At 40.3% G+C, this 17,625-nt stretch overlaps 1 protein-coding gene across 9 annotated transcripts in view; it reads left to right on the forward strand.

Moving 5' to 3' along the window:
* Positions 1-17,625, forward strand: part of KATNIP (katanin interacting protein) — an 82,823-nt gene that overhangs the window by 47,421 nt on the left and 17,777 nt on the right. For all 9 annotated transcript variants that reach the window (XR_003260354.2, XM_026107705.2, XM_026107706.2 and 6 more), the window contains 5 exons: positions 273-1,007; positions 1,311-1,519; positions 7,217-7,292; positions 13,018-13,195; positions 15,423-15,588. Coding sequence is in view for 8 of the 9 variants with exons in the window: in XM_026107705.2 (XP_025963490.2) it covers positions 273-1,007; positions 1,311-1,519; positions 7,217-7,292; positions 13,018-13,195; positions 15,423-15,588 (1,364 nt within the window). In the remaining variant the exon portion in view is untranslated. The remainder of the gene's footprint in view (positions 1-272; positions 1,008-1,310; positions 1,520-7,216; positions 7,293-13,017; positions 13,196-15,422; positions 15,589-17,625) is intronic.

Consider the following 17,625-nt stretch of genomic DNA (forward strand, 5'->3'; position numbering starts at 1 on the left):
TTGGAGTCAAGAATTCTCAGTCTTAAACTTGGTTGCATTTTTTATATTGGCATGTACTTTTCAATATTTGAAAATGATGGTTTTCTTTAAGTCTAAATGAAGGATGCAAATTGTGACATGTAGCCTTTGTGATTGAGAAGCAATATAAAAGTGACAACAGAATTTAGTAGTGATGGAACATGAATATGACAAACATATCTTTAGAAAGTTTGCATTATGGTGGTTTGTTTCCAGTCCTGTCTATGCATTAAATATTTATGTGATGTTTTCAGATGAAGACTTCTCTACCAAGGGCGTAGCAACCTCTAGAGCAAGATGGCACAGTGAACAAGAACATACTCTTCAGGAGTCCTGGAACTCCTTAGTAAAGTTTAATTATTCTCATCGTGGCCGAATCTCTAATATGGATTTTCAAGGGGATATCTTTGATGAGTTTCTCCATCAGCAGAAAATCAACCAACTTGGAGAATATCAGCTAATGAGAAAAGATGGACTACAAACACTACCAAGAAGGCAAGAAGAAGAAAATTCTATGGAGGCAGATGATGGAAGTGATTTCAAAATCCCTGTTTTGCCTTACGGGCAGCGCTTAGTGATAGACATTCAAACAACATGGGGAGACAGGCATTATGTTGGTCTTAATGGAATTGAAGTTTTCAGTTCTAAAGGAGAGCCTGTTCAGATTTCAAAAATAACAGCTGAACCACCTGATATAAATATTTTACCAGCTTATGGCAAAGATCCCAGAGTAATAACCAACCTAATTGATGGGGTAAATCGGACGCAGGATGATATGCATCTCTGGCTAGCGCCATTTACCCCTGGAAAACGTCACTTTATCTTTATTGACTTTGTGAATCCCTGTCAAGTAGCTATGATTAGGATTTGGAATTATAATAAATCTCGCATACACTCTTTCAGAGGTGTGAAAGACATTGTAATGGGGTTAGACGAACAATGCATCTTTAAAGGAGAAATCGCAAAAGCTTCAGGAACCTTGTCTGGAGGTATGATATCATTCCTCATTTTCTTTGTGGAAACAGCAGCACAATATAAGCAAATACCTTTAGCTTGTTTGCTATCATCTTCCACTTCAAACCAAGTTGGTGCTTTTTATAGTATTTAATCCTTTTAGTTTCAAAATGTAATGTAAAATCCACTAATGCATTCTCTAATGACATTGTGAAATTAAATAGCATAGAGAGCTAATTTTTATTTTTAGCACTGTCTTAGCAACCAGATTGGATTTCTGTAACATTATATATAATCTTTATGTAGTTTCTACATTTAATCTTGTATGTTGCTTTCAGCTCCAGAGCACTTTGGGGATACTATATTGTTCACTACTGATGATGATATTCTTGAAGCTATATACTGCTATGATGAGACATATGATGGAGAGATTGAAAGTGCCTGTTCTTTGAGATACGAAGAAGAGCTAAAGAGGCCAACAACTGCTGATGGGGAGGGAGATGAAAGGCCTTTTACACAGGCAGGGTTAAGAACAGCGGATCAAAAGGTAGGATCTCTGTGTTCAGAAATCTCTCTAATGTATTTCTGAAACATCATGAAAGTAGGAGGCACTAACTCCCATGATGCAGTAAAACTGAAACTGATACAGCTGTCTGTCCATTTTGAAGATCACCAAACTAATAATTAAGGGAATATTTTTTTTTAAGCTCAAATGGTTCTCCAAGTTTTGTTCTCTCTGGTTCATTTATAAGAGTACATGGAAGACTATACTGAATTTTAAATAAATATACGTACACACACATGTATATGTAGATACATATACATATGTATGTACATGTACATATGTATGTGTGAACATATATATTTTTTCTTATTTTCTTATTATTTACTTTTTGATTCAGATACACCTGAAAGTTTATGCTGCTGTCAGTGATTTTACCAAAACTTTTATTTTCTGCCATACAGCAATTCATGTAATGAGTAACTGTGCTCTCTATCACTCAAGACTATTTTTCATAGGGAGGGTGTAATCTTGCTTATTCCTTCCCCCACTAGTTAAGTATCTGAGGTGAGAAGAATCAGGCATTATCTTGCTTCTCAGCATCCATTGGGATGTAGCACATTTCTGTTCCCTGCCCCTTCTCATTTTTTTTCTCTTTCCCTTTTTGACTAGCCTTCCCGCAGGTCTGTGTCCACTTTGCAGCATAAAAATCCTCCTTACTAACCCATACAGTAGGTTACTAGAGGAAGGCTGTATTTCTACCAACTGCAGTATTGTGTCATACCAGTTGAGCCAGTCCAGCATCAGAGCAAAGATCCTGCAAGACTTTCTGCTCAGGAAAGGTATGGGGCAATCCTTGGTCCAGTTGCCATCAAAGTTTTTTACCTTCTCAGAATCTTACTGAGTGCCTACTCTTCTTCCAGTGGTGACATCTTTTTCTAGGTGATGCAGTCATACTTGCAAATCTGTGAGGAGATCGAAAGCTGAATCAATACAAATTCTAGTGCTTCAGCTCAGGAGTTCCCAGTCATATATGGTTCCTAATGAGCCTTGTGCTGCTATCAAGCTTGCCCGTTCTGTCTTGTCCTTTGCCCCTGGTGGCTTATAGGACAAAGGGAAACATTGTGACATAGAAATTTTATATCACTATTAAGATTATGAATCAGTAACTCTAACCCTTTGACTTTGCCAGTGCTAATTAACACTTTGGCACCAAGAATTCTGGTGTCATCTTTGCTCGCAGTATCCTAGACCGGTCAGACACTCTGTGCAGTTTAGGATTTCATGAACACAAATTGAAGTTCACCTGGCTATTCTTGATCAGTTGTTAGTTGTGAGCATTCACTGTACTTCATCCATTGCAGAAGCCTAGACCTGCAATGTTCAGTCGTTACTCAGAGACTCTGCCTCTTATTCTGCTGTTCATCTGTGATACTTTTACACCTTTTCTCACTCTGAAATGTGCCGTGTCAGGAACGGAATTAACCATGTTACTGTAATTGAGCCACTGATTTTCCTGTCATTCTGTATTTGCTAGTACCATCAGGGTTTTGTAGTTGAATGCTTATGCCATGAGAATGATATAAATATACTAGATTGTTTGCCTTCCCCGTTGTCATTCAGACCACTGGTCTTGGGTTTGGGTAGAACAATCTGCCTGTTCAGTTACCCTTTCTCCCCATAGCGTGTTCAGTGGATGGAGATAGTGTGTTACTACAGAACTCTTCAAAATTTCTTAAAGAAATGTCTCGCATCCTTCTCAATATTATCACTGCTCATCTCTTTGATCTCCCTTCCCATGACTTCAGTAATCCTTAATGTGTCAATTTTTATACCAGGCCAGACCCATAGCTAATCCACCTCTCCCAGCTCTAACTGTGGCCAACTGTGACTGCTTGGGGAGAAAGAACAAGGCAAGCAAAGCGTGCGGTGGTGTTTCTCTGGAATACTCTCACAGCCACTAGGAATTTGTGTCTCAAGACTTTTTGACTTGGCCTTTGTGTTTAGTATTCTTTGATAGATTTTTATTTCATTAATTGGTCTACTAGCTTTTTGAACCCATATGCGCTTTTATGACCTTCAATACTCTATGGTAAGTTTCCTAGCTTAACTTGCGTAGTGTGAAGAAGCACATATTTCCGTTTGTTTTGAACCTAATATCTCTAGGTTCATTTAATGGCCTCCAGGTCTTACGTTGAAGGGGACTGAACAATTATTCCCTATTCGCTTCTCTAAGCCACACAAGAGGTTTACATGCCTCTGTTACAACTGCTCCAAGTCTCCTTTTTGTAGAATGATCAGTTCTGCTTTTCAGTCATTCCTCATGTGGAAGGTGCTATGGCCACATGTAGAGCCATAGTAATACTTTCTGCTCTTTCATTCTTTTCCAGTAACTCCTGTCCTCTGGTGGTATTCTGTCCTAGTCATAGGGATCTAAGTACATAGGGAGGGCAGTGTTCATGAACAGAAGTAGTAACTCTTACTTGGAATAGTGCAAATGAGACCACTTCTGAAATAAGATAGTAGATACCAGTGGAATGGAGGGATTTTAGTGACCAAGAAAGGAAGAGGAAGGAGAAAAGAGGTGATAAACCACCTGCATCAAGCTACCTTATGGCCTGCAAGGGAGGGCGTTATACTGTGCTCTGTAAAACCAGGAGCTTTGTTATATCCATGGGTTTTGGTATTCAGTAGAGTTACAAATTTTAATTCCTAGGCTGTTCTTTGAAAGTTGCTCTTTAATTTGTTATTGAGGAAAAAGGAATGAGAGATCAAGGATGGAGCCACTGTTCTGTTAGAAAGGTAGCCTCAACAGCAGTTGAGTTTTTCCATCTTTTGTGTGTTACCTGTGTGAGTTTATTGCAGTGTACAGTTTTTGTTCAGTTTCACCTACTTAATCATCACAAGGACACTTGTTCTGCTGCCTGAAGTATGTTGCAGCCTGGGGTATAAACGTGTAAGGTCCAGGGATCTCAGTGGTTCTACTGTAGAGATTTAATACATTGGTAAAAGAAAAGCATTGACAAATTTTATATTTCTTAGGCACAACATAGATCTATTTGGTGTACTCTGAATCACAGCGAGTTCACCTCTAATGATGAATGAAACTATAGAGAATGGGTCTAGACTCCTAAATTTCTATTTGTTTGGGTTTTTTTGACTGCTAATGAAGATTGAGCTCATGTTTTTGTAGATCCACCTGTAATAATGCTGAGATTACATTCTAATCTTCTATTACTCTGTAGCCTTTTACTGTATATGTAAAATGAGAATTGTTTTCCTCATGTGCAGCATTTTTATATTTATCTAGAATGAACTTAATTTGCTGTTTTATCACCCTCACTCAGTGAAATGAAATCCTCAGGCAAACCTTTGCAGTTGACCTTTGTCTTTACTACCCTAATTACCTTGGTATGATCAGCCAATTTTGTCTTCGAGTTATCCCCTTACTGGATCATTACGTTGAATAGCATAGGCCCCAGACCAGATACCTGTCAAAACCAACAGTTTATTCCTATTTATTAAGCAATTTAGTCAAGTAAGGAGTTTCCCTCTTACCTCATAGCAGGTTAGCTTATTTAAGAGCTTTGAGGAAGTCTTTGTCTTTGGAAATGCAGAGATCTTGTCGTCTTGTGTATTGCACAATTTAGATAATTTTACTAGATCTTTGAGACATTACTTTGGCTCCAGCTCTGTTCAGAAACATAAAATAGACATGAACTAGATATGGAGTGCTGCTGGAGGCAAAAGGCTTTAATTTTTTGTCCCATGCTGTCATCAGTTATTATTGTGGTTACTTCTCAAAAGTATCACCATTTCAAATTGGGCAAAGATGAATATCATCAGTTCTTTCATCCATGAGGGAAAAAACATATTCCTTGGCAACCCTAATTTTCTTAGTTAATTATCAGTTAGTATTGTGAAAAAACAAATGCAAGCTCTTGCATAGATTTGTTCATTTCTTCTGCTCCCCACCCCACCCCCCCAAATCTAGAGAAAAGTTTGTGGTGGCACATTCTGAGGTCTTCCCTTCATTCCAAACTTCTTGAATCTGCAGCATATTTGCAACATGTTGCTGATACAACATGTTATCACTTGCTAATGACAGCTTTGCAGATAAATAAGAGCAGCTTAACAATCTGAGTCCCTTCAAAAATAGGCAGCCTACGCTAGGGAGTGTCCCTCTTAACAATCACAGAACAGTTGAGGTTGGAAGGGACCTCTGGAGATCATCTAGTCCAACCCCCCTGCTCAGGCAGGGTCACCTAGAGCAGTTTGCCCAGGACTCTGTCCAGACAGTGTCTACCCAGATGGAGACTCCACAACCTCTCTGGGCAACCTGTTCCAGTGCTCAGTCACCTTCACAGTCAAACAGTCTTCCCCCCCCCGCCCCTTATATTCAGACAGAACTTCCTGAACCACAGTTTCAGTTTCAGAAACACTTCCTGTTTCAGTTTGTGCCTATTGCCTCTAGTCTTGTCACTGGGCACACATAGTGAGTCACAGGGATCAAGGTGAGACTGCCTGGCCTGTAGTTTCCTGTGTCCTCCTTCTTGCCCTTTTTGAAGACTGGAGTGAAACTTGTTTTCTTCCAGTCCTCAAGCACCTCTCGTGACTGCCATGACCTTTCAAAGATGATTGAGAGTGGCCTTGCAATGACATCCACCAGCTCCCTCAGCACTCGTGGGTGTATCCCATCAGGGCCTGTGGACTTGTGTTCAGTTTGCTTAAGTATTCTCTAACCTGTTCCTTCCTGGTGAAGGGAAAGTCTTCCTTTTTCCAGAAATTTCTCCCTGGTCTCCAGGACCTGGGATTCTACAAGGCCAGTCTTACCAGTAAAGACTGAGGCAGAGAAGGCAACGAGTGCTTCAGCTCTGTGCCATTCAGCAGAGGGCCTACGTTTCCCCTAGCGTTAGTTTTGCTACTGATGTACTTATAGAAGCCCTTCTTTTAGCCCTTCTTTTAGATTAAATTCTGCATAAGCTTTGGCTATCCTAGCCCTGTCCCTGCATGTTCAGGCAATGTGTCTGTTCTTCCCAGGTTATCTATCCCTGCTTCTACCTTCTGTATATTTCCCTTTTATGTCCGAGTTTTTGACAGGAGCTCCTTGTTCATCCATGCAGGCGCCCTACTGCCTTTGCTCAATTTCCTCACTGCGGTGGACCATTCTTGAGCTTGGAGAAGGTGATCCTTGAATATGAACCAGCTTTCTTGGACCATTCTTTCTTCTAGAGCTGTATTCCATGTGATTATTCTAAGCCGATCCCTGAAGAGGCCAAAGTCTGCTTTCTTAAAGTCAAGGGTTGTGATCCTGCTTTTTGCCCTGCTCCCTCTTCTTGGGATCATGATTTCCACTGTCTCGTGGTCACTGCAGCCAAGAGTTAGCCCCCTGTATGTTAGTGCATTCTCCTACATGCACTAACCAAAAAAAACCAAACCAAACCAAACCAAAAAAAAAACCAAAAAAACACCACACAAATAGCCTTGACTCTCTGTGGATCTACATAGTCTTCTACATTTTGGGGGTATTTTCTATTGTTCCCAGGACAGCCTTTCTCTGCTGCAGTAGTCCTGTTTCATTATTTAATCTATCAAATCAAAATCATGAATAATCTGTGGCAGGGTGGGAATTTTTTTTATGTCTAGCCTTCTGCATATTAATATCATTTTTAAGCAGTTTGTCTGTAATGTATATTTATAGAAGATATGAATATTCATTGTACCTGTTGATTTACTTTTTAGGTTCAAGAGCAGGTAGTTGTGTCAGACCCTTTCTCTGAATTTACACCCAAGGAACCAGGGATATTTACTGGAAAGTGTAAGTTCTTTGATTCCCCTTACCTACCATATTTCAGATGTGTTATCAAGGAGTATCTGATTTGTCAGAGTTCTACGCAACTTAGTGACAGATGTCAGGTCTGGAATAACAAAATGAGTAATTGCACTTTTAAGGTAACAGCTTTGTTTACTATGGTATTCAGAATATTGTATCGTAACAATTGGCATTTAATTTCAGAAAATTAACTCTAGTCAGTTGCCTGCTCCCTGAACTGGATTTGTGATAGCTGTGTCCATTACCTGGTAACTCCTTCTCAATCCTGTGTTTTGTGTATTCATGTGGACTGACTGAATTTCTCAAGTCAGGTTGACCCTAGAAACACTCCAGTAAATGTACACCAGAGGGTTACACTGATCAGATACTCTCAATATGGATGTATTCTGTACCAAAACAACTGCCTATGTGCCTTGAAATTACTTTTCATGACTTTCCCCAGTGAAAGTTTCAGTCAAGGTCTGGGTGGCCCAATACTTTCAGTACCAGTTCTTGGTCCTTTGGCCAGTGCAGGAGCAAATGGCTTTATGCCAGGCCCATGAACCTTTCGGCAGCCTGTGATGTGCCTGCTGAAAATACACACAAATGTGGTTTATTCAGCATATCTATGAACTTGCTAAGATGCGTCTCCCTCTTCCCATTTCTTAAAGTGAGTGAAAAAGAAAGTAAGAATATTATTCAGAGCTCAGCAGATCAGTCTTACATACTGACAAGGTGCTCTTAATCAGCTGATTGCACTGTATTCTCTCTACTAGACAAAGAGGTCCTGATTCCTACTGAATTCTGTATAAGAAGGTAGCTAGACATAGGGGAAGCTTTCCATATCTTACGAAACACAATAGGAACTTCAATTCAGTTTCTTACACAGAAAAATAATGCCGTTAATTGCCTACAAGAGACTATCTTTGTAAATGACCTTGCACAAAAACAAGAAGCTATCTACAGTTTGTCTTTGTGGGAATCACTTTGACTTCTACTTTCCCTGTCCTGCCTGCATATCTTGTTTGTTGTTCTCATTATGCTGGGGGGAAGGGAGTGGGTGCACAGACCTGGAGTGAGAGCCCTCTTAATGCTGCTTCTTTGGAATATGACTGAGAACTGTGGAAGGTCTAGGATCAGTATTGCCTCTCTCATCTGAGACTTCTGATGTCGAGATGCTTTTTTAGAAGATCTGAGAGAGCTAAGTGATGCTCTTTAATTTGAACAGCTATGGGTGCTAGAGCCACATGAGTGTTGGTGTTCACAGTACCTCCAGAGATTTTATACCACAGGTAGATTGTTTGTGGATTCACTGAGGGTTTGTATACTTTAACCTGTTGTAGGTACTTTCCATCTTTAACCCTGCTGCCAGCCATGATGCCAAGGGGAAATCATACCTGACCAACCCAAATTTACCAACAGTTTACTTTGACTTTAGCAAGGCCCTTGACACAATCTCCCATAGTCTTCTTACAGCCAAACTGGTGAGAGATGGGATAAGTGGATGATAAGGGCCTGAGGTTCTGGTGGACCACAAGTTGAAGAACAGTCAGCTGTTTGGCGTTGCAGTAAAGAAGGCTAGTTGCCTCCTGGGCTGTATGAGCAAGAGTGTAGCTAACAGGGCGAGAGGAGGAATTCTTCTCTTATATTTGGCATTCATGAGGCTGCATTTGGGATACTGTGTCCAGTTTGGGGCTGCCATAGGACAAGCAAGGCATCGACATATTGGAGCGAGGCAGTGGAGGGTCACCAAGGTGGTCAGGCAGCTGGAGTGCCTTGTGTGTGAGAAGTGCTTGAGAGAGCTGGGTTTGTTCGTCCTGGAGAAGGAAAGAGGAAGGGGGAGCTGTCTACAGCTGCCTAAGAGGAGTATGTAGAAAGGATGGAGCCAGACTCTTCTCAGAGGTGCCCAGGGACAGGATAAGAGGCAGTAGACACAAGGTGGAACACAAGACTTTCCAACTAGATACAAGGAAAAGCTTTTGCACCATGAGCTTTGTCAAACACTGGAACAGGGGCCCACAGAGGCTTTGAGATCTCCATCCTTGGAGATGTTACCTTGCACTGGGCAAGCTCCTGAGTGACCTGATCTAATAGAGACTCTCTGAGCAGGAGATTAGACTAGAGAGCTCCAGAGTGCCCTTCCACCCTACATCATTTTGTAATTTTGTGAAGGCTTCAGCATGACAATATGAACACTAAACCTTGCACAGATAGCTGCTTGACCCTATCTTTTCCCTTAGTCTGTTTGAAAATATACTCTATTTTTGAATGAGATCACTCTTGCATGATTGCAATTTGTATAGTACATACGTTCAGACTTAGCAGTGGCCTTGGAAATAGTATCTAATACCCGTGTAGCCATAGCTCCAAACTTTTCAGCTAAATGAACTATGTATTTCTTAGTGTCCTTGTAAATGCTAAAGAAATCTTAAAACTCGGCTGAATTTATGTGTACATCGACACTTAGTCTTGTGGAAATTGCTACCAGTATGTACAGGTAATTGGCCTGTATGGCTTAGTAGCTTTAATGCTAGATTTCACACACACACAGACACACACACACACACACACACACACACACACACAGGCAAACCCCCCACCCCAGTGCATCCTGACTACTGGTGCTTCTTTAGGCATTTTCAGACCTGGTTATCTGGGGGGTTTTGTGATGTATGAAGTGAAAAATATTTTTCATTTACAGTGATGGATTTTCATCAAAGCTGATTGGAATGGAATATCGCTTGTCATAGCTGTAAATATTAATTGTATTTTTTTAGTAAGACATGAAATAGCTGGACCTGAAGATACACTTGTAATCTTCTGTCTATATGATTTTTCTTTCCTATTTATTTTCTGGAGATGCAGGCTCATCATCATCGCTGCTTTTCACTAGTGTAAGCAATACTGTCCCATTAAAATGCTTCCATGTGTCCAGTTCTGACATGAAGATAGTAAGTTAAATGCATTACTAAACCACATTTCTTTTCTTGGCTTACCTACAAGTTGGTGTTCTTTAAGAGATCTAGTCATTTAGGATTTATGAGAGGCTGGATTTAAATGAGGCTGTATAGTGGCTTAGCTTGCAGAAGAGAATAATTAAACTTAAGGTACAGTAGGTCTTCTCTGGTTCTGCATAATCCTAAAATTTGTCATGCAACTGCTTAAGTGTATTGTTTAATTACTGTTATTGCACAAACTAAGTAACGAGACATTTGATAATATGCTTGATCTGGAGTTGCGTAGTGACAAACACATAGGATGTTGGTAGCCCACTAAAGGTCTAGCAGAGATTTACAGAAGATACTGTGGTATTATATGGAGGTAGACATGTGGACCGGGAAGTACTGAAGTACAAAATACAAAGTTATTTAAACAAAATACATATATTTCTAATTGTTGGGGCTTACATACATGCTTATGTAGAGAGAAATTATTAAGCAGGTTAGAAAGTGCATAGAAAACAGTAATCAGTTGGACAATATGTGCACTAGTAGATCAAAGCCTGGAGAGTGGCTGTAGGGTGAGCAGTTCCAAAAGAGCCGCTAGTGGCGGTAGAAAACCCTCCTAATGGCAACAGCCTTAGGTTTCTCATGAGTTAAGAGTGAGAAGAGAGGAATCATCCTCCTGTGACAGGCCAGGTAGATACTACAGTATTTCACTGTGCTCTGGCCGTTCTTTTTGAGGTCAGAGCTGTAGCTGTAATGTGACTTCTAGTGCAAATTAGTTACAAATATGCAAATTAATGAATTTGCTATCTGAAGGGAAAGAAATGGGAAAGACTGTGTGAGGGTAATGTCAGCCCTTAGAATAAAAAGCAATGAGTTGTGCTTCCAAAGTAGAGATGGACCTATCAAATGAGAAATTGGAGAGAAAAAAGTAATTTGTAACTTTCAGTCTCTTGACTGCTGGACTTGTCCTTACTTTGTGCTTGGAAAACTGATTCTAGCTAGACTTTGTGTATTTATTGTGACAAGACACTTCCCACTGTGCAATTTAGAAGACTTGTTAATTATGCTCCGTCCTATGACACTCACGGTTTCTTGCTACCTGATCCCATAACTACTAGAGTCTGTTCAGTTCTTTCTTGTCGTATTGTCACAGAATCATGGAGACATTGGTGGAAGGGACACTGGAGGTCTCTGGTCTGGCTGTGGGCTCAGAGCAGAGCTGTTGCCAGCACAAGATCAGGGAGGCTGTGGCTTTGTGTAGCCATGCCTTGAAAATCCTCAATGATTGAGATTCCCCATCTCTTTGGTGACCTGCTGTAGAGTTGTGCTAACTTTGGGGGAGTGGGGGGGGAGGGATGTCTTTTTCCTAACATCTACTCTGAACATCCCACACTTCAGTTTGTGGCTGTTGCCCTTTTTTACTGTTTGCCTTTACCAAGAAAGTTGGGTACCATCATGTTTGTAGCTGCCCTTCAAGTCATCGTTGGCTGCTGTTAGATCATTAGAATCATTATGTGATCTTCTCTGGCTTGTTTTCTGTCACAATGTGATGGATAAGAGATGTGGGCCCTTGAGGGAAAACAAAGCCAGCGAACATCTCTCTCTCATGTGCTCCTTCACCCTTGCCCCATATCCTATTTACTGTAAATGATGGTCTTCTCCCTTCAAAGCCAGTGTCAGATGGCTGGAGCTCACCCCACTTACTTTGCTCTTGCTAGCTCTGCAAATGGGAAAGGGAACATCCTGCAGTGAGAATAGCATCTTCGTTGAGTAGAGGATAAAATAGCTCCCTACAGAAAGAAGACAGAGATGCAAGCTAAGCAGTCTCGCCAAGAATGTTGCAGCATAAAGGCATGAATAAACCATTTAATAATCTCCTAAAATGATACGCATAATGAAGTAGGGGACAGAATCAACTTGGCACATAAAGGATAGTTTGGGCTAGAGTTGTACTTTTGCACGATCCTTGACAAAATCAGAGGAGATGATGAAGCAGCAGGAAGCGAGGTATGAGGGTAGAGGAGTGTGAGTATCAGGTAGCTTACAGAAAAGTGGCAAAGGCTGCAAGAGCAGTAGGTGTGAAAGAGGAGGGAAGGGGGCGAGAATTCACTAGAGATGAAGAAAATCAAACCTGTGGCAATGAAAGTGGATTAGCGAAGTGGCAGATGCCTGGCAGAGCTATCTGTGAGGAGGGAAGTCTGGAGGCACTGGGAAAGGGTTACGTGGGAGGAAGCGCTCAGTCAGCCAGGAGCAAGGTGATCAGCTGGCTGAGTCGGAGAGGGAAGAGAATGAAGGGGAGTCTAAGCCAGATATCTGCTTCTTTTAGAGGAAGAGTTTGTAGCATCTATGAACAGGGAGACTTTGAAAACTGCTGCATCTTGGAAAAAGGCAAAAAAAGCAATTAGTTCTTTTAAAAAAAAATTATGTAATCACTAAACAAATAGTAAAATAGCGACTTAGAATAATTCATGAGAACATGGAACTCTTGACCTATGATGTGCAGAGCAGTGTTCCAAGTGGTTGATGGAGACATGGACTTATAAGTAGCAATTTCACATTGCTGTTCTGTTTTGCCAAACATTTGCACTCAAGTCTTTGAGGAGTCCAGATTTCCTGCCATCTTAGATTATTTTTAACAAATTTCAGACCTTTCATGTTCAGGCTTTGAGTTTTTTGACTGCTGTGTAACTATGGAAGTGTCTTCTGCTTCACGCTTATTCAAGTTTGGAGTCATGGCCCCTTACTGTAAACTGATAAGTATGTATGTATATTCTTTTATGTAGGCCTACAGCTGAATTTTACCATGACCTGGGGAGACTCTCATTACCTTGGACTGACTGGACTTGAAGTGATAGGAAAGAATGGTCAAGCATTAAAAATAACTACAGAACAGATTTCTGCTTCACCCCAGGACTTAAATGATCTTCCAGAGTATATGGGAGATTCCAGAACATTAGAAAAGTAAGTAGCAGGAGTTGGAATGTCTAAACGTTTTCTGTAATTTTTTGCCTTGTGCCTGCTGTTTCAGTGACAGTCTGCTAGATATTCTCATCAACCAGCAGTTTTAGATTTTTATCAATTCTTAGATTTTACATTTTACATCAAATTTATAGTGATAAGATTATATAAGCTTTATATCATGGTTAACATATGTTAATGCAAACATGATTTTTATACCATCGCTGCTCACTCTTAGATTTCACAAGCTACCCAGGCGCAGCTTGTAGAAACATGAAGGTGATGTTTCCAAAAGATGGTCTTTGACTTTGGAGATGGTAACATGCCTGATTGGTATCTCTGCTCAGGACTTTCCAAGCAGAAATGTCTCCCCGCTGTAGGATGTATCTATGCATACACAGTGAAACTTATCCAGGATTTCAAGGAAAAATTTCAAGTTAGAAAAAGGCAACAATTTCTTAGGGAATTACATGGTGGCATTCTCACTTTTGGCAATTCTGCAGCTTTTGCTCCCCCCCCCCCCCCCCCCCGTTTTCATTGAAGCTTTATTCATTGACATGTATGTTTCCTCAAATTACCTTGTAGTTACTAAATGGTAACAGTATAAAAATCATAGGATATAGCTTTGGGAAGGACTTGGCATTGTTACTGAAGCTGCATCCTGTTTTTTGCGGGTCATATCTCCATTTGCAAGTGCTTTTTCAATTCTAATCCCATCTTCCAGCATGTTTATGGTCTGCTAATAGGCTTGTGACGTAGGCCTTCTTTTTTCAGTCTTTGAGTCTTCCTTAAAATACTGTATTTATCCACATATACACTAACTCTGTTCCTTATTACAATTTCTGCTAATTTGACTAATACAGATGTCAAGCTTACTTGTCTGTAGTTCCCCAGTTCCTCTGAAGAACGCTCACTACAAATTATCATCCAACTTGCCACCTTGCCCATCCTCTGTTATTAAGTCATTTTTGAAGTTTGCATTTATGTATGCATTTAGCCTTCCAGAGTTTATGATCCTTTTTATTTTCTTGTTTGATCATGACTTCTGTTGAAAGATGACTTCCAATAACTTTCTTCATCCTGCCACTAAGCTAGGAGGGTGGATTCATTTTTCAAGTCCTCCCTCTTTCTGAAGTCTTTCTTACTAAGTGTTATACATTTGTTCTGTGCTTGCAACATGATGTCCCTTAATATTATTATTTGCTGTGAGTAATGACTTTATTTTGTTGCTCCTATAAATTTTTTTTAAACATGCTTCATTATTTTTGCTTAAGATCCTTTTTTGAACAGAAGCAGTAGGGGCTTTTCTGGCTTTTGCTGCTCCTGCAAGCATGTTGAGTTTGAGTACTCTACAGTGCTCTTTAACTGTAGCATTTTGAGTAGATCCTGGATGCTCTTGCAGACCAAATCAAGGATTATATCTTCTCTCATGGGCTCCCCCATCAATTCCTCTGTGAAAGGGTCATTAATCAAATCTACTTTTTTAAGGAATGCCAAGTCTGGCACTCTTGCTTCTGTGTACACAGGGCAGTGTACAAAGTAAGTACAGTGAGGCAATGAGTTCGTATTCTCCTTTACCCTGTGTTTGTGTGTCCCTAGTTTGTGGTAGGAGATACAAGGTCAGAATTCCAAAACGAGGAAATGATGTAATTAAATTTCTCTAGTCAGCCCAAAATCTGTGCCCTTACAAGGGGGCATTGTGAAGCGTGGGGGGGAGAATATGCCTAACTGCACACGCAAAAGGATGAGACCAAACTTTGCTTCTTCTCTGAGCTTTCCAGCAGCTGTCCAGCTGCCATCCAGCTCCTTGTTGGAGTCAGTATAGTTGCGTTAGCATAGTAGTATGCTGCAGAGTGGCAGGTGTGTTAGCTTAGGTGTGGAGCTGTATTGGTAAGTTGTATGGCTTCTGAGCCTAAGCCTTTTACCTTCAGCTGTCATGCAAATGTGGCAGGGCTTTCCTCTGCCTGCCTTTGTTCATGTAAGCAAAACTCGAGGATTTTTCTGTTTTTATCTCAAACATATCCAACTCCAGGAAATGCTGTGTCTTTCCTCCCTCCCTATCTTTAATTAGATGATCACATATTATTTTTGATGTTTACTGTGCTTTTTAGCTGAGTGCACAGAGACATAATAAAGCTACAAGTGGAAATTAGAAAAATTTTGGCACCTGTTTTTCCTGAGGAAAAACAAGCTTTTCCTTTTTGCAGCTAATGGATTTTTCTCTTTACAGGTTAATAGATGGGACTAATATCACAGTTGAGGATGACCATATGTGGCTTATTCCCTTCTCTTTTGGAGAAGATCATCTGTTCACCATCCATTTTGATAAAATTGAAAGTATTGCAGGGCTTCGCTTTTGGAACTATAATAAATCTCCAGAGGATACCTATAGAGGGGTAAGTAAAAGAAAAGGAGCCAGCAAAAATGTACAGCAGTGCATTGGAAAATTGGTACTGTGATAAATGAATGTAGCTATCTTAATGGAACACCATAAATCTTTCTAGATTGTCTGAGTCTGAGTTTTGTGGCAGGTGTAATGTGTTTCTGTCTTCAGAAACAGCAAATTTAGGGGGGGAAAAAGCCAGAGATTGTTTAAAGAAATTTTCACAGCTGATTTTTCCAAGAGACACGTACAATAGCACATACTATTTTCAAGATATATGATGCTAAAGTGGTATCCTTTCAGTATCTAGGCCTACAATATGGATTCTTTATTTCCAGCAGCACAGGGCATGATAGAGCAGGGGACATATCTAAACAGATTTTCTGTGGGAGAAAAGTCATAGAAAGCAGTATCTGTGTGTGAACTTTTTTCTGACCTGGGAGGAATTAATTGTTTCTGAGCACCTTGGTTTTCTTAAGTCTGTCACTTTACAAAATGACAATGAGCATTACCTTTCAGGAAAGCCTCAAGTATTTTGGGTCATTGCTTCATATAGATATTCAGCCTAAAGTAGACCAAATGAGTCTTACAACTCTCACTGTTGTGCAAGGAGGAATAATGTCTTTAATCTGCTATTTGGGACACTGACTATAAATGTTGTAAAACTGTTTATTTAACATCTTACAGTTAATTAGAGATTTGGTCTGCCTTTATAAAACAAGGAGTATTATGCAATTTCTCTGAACTTGCATCATGAAATCTAAGGCTCTATTTATATGGCTGTGCCATACAATTTATAAACTTGGTTTCCATTTTTAAGTACACTCTAGCGTGAAGTTTATGGTATGTTGAACTTATGTACTTGCTAGTCAGTTCAACAGAAAACAGCTACTGCTAGCAATGTCATACTTGACTGACATATGTGGATTGTCTTGAGCCCAGTCAATCAATACTGTCTCCTTCAAGAAGCAGGAAGAGTCTCTAGAACTCTAGTATTTGTTTGGAAAAGTCGACATCAAACAAGTTGGGTAAAATTGTTTGGCTAAAATAATATAACAGGCTACTTCCCTTCTTTTTTCTTACTGCTTGCGTCAAAATTTTTATATATATTTTTTTATATTTAACTGAATTCTTGGTGTTAACTGTCAGCCGACACCTCTTGGAGAGCATGTGCTGCATCCAGGTAGCACTCTGAGTTTGACCATCGCTCGTTTCCCTGTTTTTGTTCTCAGAAAACACATGTGCAGTTGTAATGAAAATGATAAAATAGTTGCTTTTCACTACACAGAAAGCTTATAAATCCACATATGAAGGGAAAGATTTGGAAACATAACCTATGCATTCTTGACTTCCAAACTGAGTCAGTGGTTCAGAAGAAAAATTTTAATACATGTGAAGCTAGAGAAAGACAAGCCAAAAAGAATCAGTAGAGCTCTGAAAAAGATCTCTAGAATTGAAGCTGGAGGCTTGGATCCTTCATAGGATTGGGCAAGATAATGGCAGAGGTGTAGAACTGCTTCTCTGTGTAAGTTTACCTTCGAAGATCACCTTCATATGAACACCGATGGGAAGTATTCCCTCTCCAAAACTGAGCCCTGGCATCTTTTAACATCACCATGGTGTGTTGCAGAGTGACAGTACTGGCCAAAGACTCCCACAGTTCTAGGGTATGAGATGTCGCATTTAAGCTTCAGTAGATCTATAGACTTCCAAATTTCACACTAGATTTCATAATACATTGCATTAACCCTACGCTTTTGACATACGAGAGGGTTCAGGAGCATGTTGACTCACCTTTTAAGCATAGCCTCAGTATGACAGCAAGGGTTGGGTTTTTTAGCTAAATCTGTCACATAATTAATATGGTTGGCCATAAAGAAAGGACTCTTCCCTGTGAGAGTGGTGCAGCCCTGGGACAGTGCCCAGAGAGGTGGTCACACCTCTATCCTCGAAGACTTTCAAAACTCAACCGGACGAAGCCCAGAGCAACCTGATTTAACTTTGCGGTCTGCCCTACGCTGAGCAGGAGGTGAGACTGGAGACCTGCAGA

This window comes from Dromaius novaehollandiae, chromosome 14 (genome assembly GCF_036370855.1).
Source record: "Dromaius novaehollandiae isolate bDroNov1 chromosome 14, bDroNov1.hap1, whole genome shotgun sequence".
Classification (NCBI taxonomy): domain Eukaryota; kingdom Metazoa; phylum Chordata; class Aves; order Casuariiformes; family Dromaiidae; genus Dromaius; species Dromaius novaehollandiae.